The sequence below is a fragment of the Priapulus caudatus genome, unplaced genomic scaffold, assembly GCF_000485595.1.
Source record: "Priapulus caudatus unplaced genomic scaffold, Priapulus_caudatus-5.0.1 Scaffold259, whole genome shotgun sequence".
Lineage (NCBI taxonomy): Eukaryota > Metazoa > Priapulida > Priapulimorpha > Priapulimorphida > Priapulidae > Priapulus > Priapulus caudatus.
Window position 1 is genome coordinate 503,839 of NW_014577320.1, and position 5,599 is coordinate 509,437.

General features: G+C 42.7%; 2 protein-coding genes across 2 annotated transcripts in view; one reads left to right on the top strand and one right to left on the bottom strand.

The window, feature by feature from the left end:
• LOC106808194 (putative tricarboxylate transport protein, mitochondrial) overlaps positions 1 to 3,305 on the bottom strand; it is a 16,548-nt gene extending 13,243 nt beyond the window's left edge. Inside the window, 1 exon segment of the mRNA XM_014810797.1 lies at positions 3,081 to 3,305. Coding sequence (XP_014666283.1) covers positions 3,081 to 3,216 — 136 coding nt within the window. The 5' untranslated portion in view covers positions 3,217 to 3,305.
• A 121-nt stretch (positions 3,306 to 3,426) lies between these two features.
• Positions 3,427 to 5,599, top strand: part of LOC106808212 (tektin-1-like) — an 8,913-nt gene continuing 6,740 nt past the window's right edge. The window contains exons 1-2 of the mRNA XM_014810825.1: positions 3,427 to 3,446; positions 5,037 to 5,248. Of these exons, the coding sequence (XP_014666311.1) occupies positions 5,071 to 5,248 (178 nt within the window). The 5' untranslated portion in view covers positions 3,427 to 3,446; positions 5,037 to 5,070. The remainder of the gene's footprint in view (positions 3,447 to 5,036; positions 5,249 to 5,599) is intronic.

Here is a 5,599-nt window from a genome sequence, read left to right on the forward strand (position 1 = left end):
AGTACATGTATATCTGTTTACATTTGGGGATGGGATGGGAGCGTGGAGCTCATAGGCCATAGGGTCTATGTCCCCCAGGGTACTGCCGGAACGTATGGGCTGATATGGTTAGGGTTAGGGTTAGGGTTAGGGTTAGGGTTAGGGTTAGTGTTAGGGTTAGGGTTAGGATTAGGGAGTAGGCGTAGGCGACTCCCTAGACTCGTTAGTGGAGTAGGCGAGGTACGGTCCGGCATATTAGATAGTACTAAGTAGTATTTAGTACCAGGGTACGTTCCGGCAGTACCCTGGGGGACATAGACGGTAGTGGATGGGATGTGTATATCTGGGGATGGGATGGGGTCGGATGCGATGGCATCGGATCGGATCCCATGGGATGGCATAGAATGGCATGGGATGGGATGGTATAGAAGAGGATGGGATATGATGGGATGGCATGGCATGGCATGGCATGAGGTGGCATGGCATGCGATGGGATGGGATGGCATGGCATGGCATGAGGTGGCATGGCATGCGATGGATGGATGGAGGGATGGCTGGCTGGATTGATGGATGGATAGATAGATAGATGGATGGATGGATGGATGGATGGATGGATGGATGGATGGATGGATGGATGGATGGATGGATGGTTGGATGAATGGATGGATGGATGGATGGATGGATGGATGGATGGATGGATGGATGGATGGATGGATGGATGGATGCATGCATGGATGGATGAATAGATACATACATAGATAGATAGATTCGGGGGTATTTTCCTTTCAACCAAGTGGTCACCAACTGAGCACTTTTTCACCCTGCTCACTTATAGAATTGCGCTCTTTGTTTCTTCCCAAAATGTTTTTTTGTTTCTGTTTTCCTTTCAGTTGCATGAAATATTTGACTTCAACTGTGTCACTTACATAAAGTTTATATTTTAAAACACGATTTGGTGGTTGTACGGGTATTAAAGTCTGCTAGTACTTAGTTACAACGATACGAGGACAGTAGCGACCCGGTGGCAACAACAACCGGTTCAAGGAGTTTTAACACGGTTGTCCGCTTTCATTGTCAGCCAGCCATTTTTTTCATAATACGACAATCATGTTTTGGCCAACGCAGAAGCAGCATAAACCCGCAGGCACGAAATACACATAGTAGTAGTACTCATAATATAGATACGTTCCTTGGTCGTTATAATGACACCAGCCCAGCTATCTAAACATTTCCGTTGACAAGCGTAGATTGTGTCTATAAAAGCGCGTGTTTTCTTAGTGTGCCTGGATTATTTTTATGCCGCTGGTGGTAGTTAGCAGACACTTACTTATGCTCATAGCCATAGGGTCTATGTCCCCCAGGATACTGCCGGAACGTACCCTGGGTACGGTCCCGCATACCGGAACGTACCCTGGTCACTATTTTATATGGTTAGGATTAGGGTTAGGGTTAAGGTTAGGGTTAGGGTTCGGGTTCGGGTTAGGATTATGGAGTAGGCGTAGGCGACTCCCTAGACTCGTTAGTGGAGTAGACAAAGTAGGGTCCGGCATATTAGATAGTACCAGGGTACGTTCCGGCAGTACCCTGGGGGACATAGACCCTCTCAGCCTTACGCATACACACACGCATGCACGCACGCACGCACGCACACACACACGCACGCACGCACGCACGTACGCACGTGCGCGCACAAACACTCAGTCTCACTCCGTATATGTATGCACTTTATAGCCTATATGCTGTCTGACTGTATGTAATGCTGTCTAGATAGCTAGGTCACTCATACTAGCGAGCGTTATAATATGACCAGATAACCTGGTTACGCAGTATATTACATTCTACACGGAATGAAAATATCGCACTTAAAATACAAGCAAGTTGGCATCTCGATTTTTTCCTAAACTGATTTTAAGTATACCGTTTATACAACATGTTGAAATTTGCATTGGAGGGCCAATCTTGGCTGCATTATTCCACTGCATAAGGGGGGACAACACAGCACACACGCACTCCACTCACTCACGAACCTAAGTAAGCAGGAACACACGTACGCACACAAACGCTTGAAAACATTGCCACCGAGTACGTATGTACACATTTGTTATCTAAATCGTGTCGAATATATTTTATGCTGTACTACTACTACGTACGTACGGGCAATCTGGGGGTCATGTCCATCGCAGAAATTTGTCCTAAACCGGGGGTAGGACTTATGCTTGTGAAACACGGGAAAATAGACATGGGAACCTCTGGCAAACATATAGAAACCAGCAAATTAACCCTGGAATTGACATGCATAGCGTATACAGATGAGATAATATATATAGATCCTCACTTCTAATACAAACAAAGCAAAAACGATGGCACATGATGGCTATTTGGCAGGCTGATAAGTGCTCTGACAGTTATATATATCATTAATATGACTTACAAGCAAGTGCAATATATGATCACATGCAACATAGCTACACAACCCCCAAATTATGGTACGCAAGAAGGTAGTAAGGATCACTATTAAGACTACAGAGTGTGAAAAGGTCATTGGAATCTGTACTGGTCGAGGAGCCCTTAACACACAGAGAAACAATTTAGTAAATATGACAAATATGTTCCTTACAATTTAGGTGCCTCACTCAGGCTCACACAAGATTTTAATGCAATTGGGGTCCAAACATATGCATTCAAAGCTGAAGCTAATTTCAATGTGAGCCGAATCGAGATCCCACAAATCCTCCAATATTTTTACACAACTAATGCTATTATTATTATTTGTAAGTGAACAATATATATTAAACTATTTATATTTACTCATACACTGTGACTATAGTATGTAATTAATACAATATAATAATTAATATATACATGATATATATATATAATTAATAATAATATACTATAACTATAAGTATAATATAGTCTACGGGTATATATACATACAACAGTAATAACTACACTGTATTATAGAGTACTGTCTGAGTAGTAATACTACTATTATATTTATATAATGACTGTATTAAAAGTGTATAATAGGACTAGTTAATAGTAATACAGTCAGTATTATGAGTATATACGTTACGCCACGGGTTATACAGTTGCCCTACCTGCCACGATTCCCTTTAGCGCCAAAGTCCCAGTTTTCGGTGGACCTGATTGTGCAGTCGAGGCAGCGCCAGTTGTGAGCATAGACGGCCTTCTGAACGGACTGACAACACCTTTATTAGTTACTCGTCGCTCCATGTTGCATAATACTGTAACAGTAATAAGTAGGCCTAAGAACTACTCAAGAAAACAACAAACTACCGCCGTGGTCACTTCATCATCGAGCATCACGCCACCTCTCGTCAGCTGTTATCCCACGTGACCTGCAACGTAAAAATATATTTACGCCAATGAGAAAACACTTCAGCGGGCGTTGCTTAGGGCAACCAAAGTGTACGTTACAAAAGTGCAATTCCTAGTTGCCGACGGTGAGTAAGCCTAAATCAGTGCTATGTCACTAATGATACTAAATAGCATATATGCAAAGCAATACCACGCTTTCTAGAATTGATTGTTATTTTTCTGATATTGTACTAACAATATTATGTCATTATTATAATATTATTATTAATTATTTAATAATAATATTAATAATAATTCTGATTCAACGAGCGTAGGCCTAGGCCCTAGGGCTGAGAGAGTGAGAGGGTCTATGTGAGTATATCCCCCAGGGTACTACCGGAATGTACCCTGGGTACGGTCCGGTATACCGGAACGTACCCTGGTACCAAAGCATATGAATCAACGTGATTTATATGCTCTGCTGGTAGGCCTACTATCTAATATGCCGGACCGTACCTACCTTGCCTACTCCACTAACGAGTCTATAAAGCCGGGCGCACACTTGGCGATTTTTATCGACAGTACTGTCGATAAAAATCGCCACGTGTGCGGCACCCGGTGACAATGCAACCATCTGTCAGCGACATACCACTGTATGAACTGTACGTGACCTGTTAAAACCACACCACGGGCGCTGCCAATATTTGATCACATGCTTCAAATCATGCATTTGATTGGTTAATCCAAAAACTGTTGCCTGAATCTGTCGCCTGGTCAGCGCACACGTAGCGATTTTTCAGCGACTCGGCAACAAATATCAAACATGTTTGATATTCCAGCGACGAGTTTCTGGCGTCAAAATTGGTGACGCCGTGCAGCGCACACGTGGCGATTTCTCGGCGATTTTGTTGCTGGCAACAGAATCGCCGGTACTGTCGATAAAAATCGCCACGTGTGCGCCGGGCTTAAGGAGTCGCCTATGCCTACTCCCTAACCCTAACAGTAACCCTAACCCTAACTCTAACCATATATCAGCTAGTTACCAGGGTACGTTCCGGCAGTATCCTGGGGGACATAGACCCTATGAGCTAAATGAGGTTACTCAGTCATATTTGGTCATTCAAATGATTCATTCAACTTCAACGTTTTTTACTTCTTCGTTTCTGTCATCCCATATTGGATTTCTCTTCCTTGCTCTTCGGTTAACTGCAAAATTCAAGCTTTTTCTACTACAATCCGCAGTGTTGATCTGTTTGTGTGATCAACTTTGCTTCTCTCTGTCTTCGATATAGGCCACTGGTCCTTTAAAGCCCAACCATTAGGATATAATGAGACCTGTTCAAGAATCAAAGGTTTCAATTTCATAACACCAAAGTACGTAATCAATCCAGCCTATACGCACTCATAGTATCCAACTTCGTAACCTCTTGTAGAGTATAATCAGTATTCCTCAAAGTCCAATGGACGATATCGAAGAAGGAGAGAGCCAAGGTTGTTAAAATCGAAAGAACAACACTGAGGATTAAAGTAGACAAAATTCCGATTTTACAATTAACTAACGAAGAAGAAAGAGACTGCCAATGGAATGTTTTATCATGTAATACTAAATAATATCTTAGCTCTTCCCGTATATGGACTATAACTTATAAGTGTAAGGTGAAACGCAAGTTATATTTAACCTGTGGTTCAGGAATATGAACAATTTTGTGCATTCGTCAATTTCTGATACGGTTCAGTGGCACTAGTAGTTTGACGAGGCCCACTGGAGAGATGGAGCCGGCCCACCAGTACAGTTGGCAACAGTGGTCGGCAGAAAATCATGCCAAATATATCAATGCCGAAAAACAAAGGTCTGAAGCAGAGAGACTCACCAAAGAACTCGAACGTTTATGTGAGGAGACTGCAGATATAACAACACACTCACAGAAGGAGGTCAACAAGAAGCTAGGTACAGTGACTTTGAAGTGGACCATGACATGCCCAGAGATTAAAAAATATATATGTAAAATATATATCTGGAATGCATTGAACTAACATAAAATAATTGTGAAATTAAAAACAACACACCCAATTAAATCCACCACAAGTAGAAACGAGGAATACCATTTTGTAAGGGTACAGGGCTGTAGTGGCCACCACCCAGTGGCCACTACCAAGGAGATGAAACCCCGGGGGGGGGGCACTCATCCCACATTATGGTAGGTATGTGCCCAAGTATATATAAAATGTAAACCGAACCGAGCCGAAAACGGAAAGACGGTTCGAATATCGCGAATGGTGGCGCAAAAACCGCGGTTTC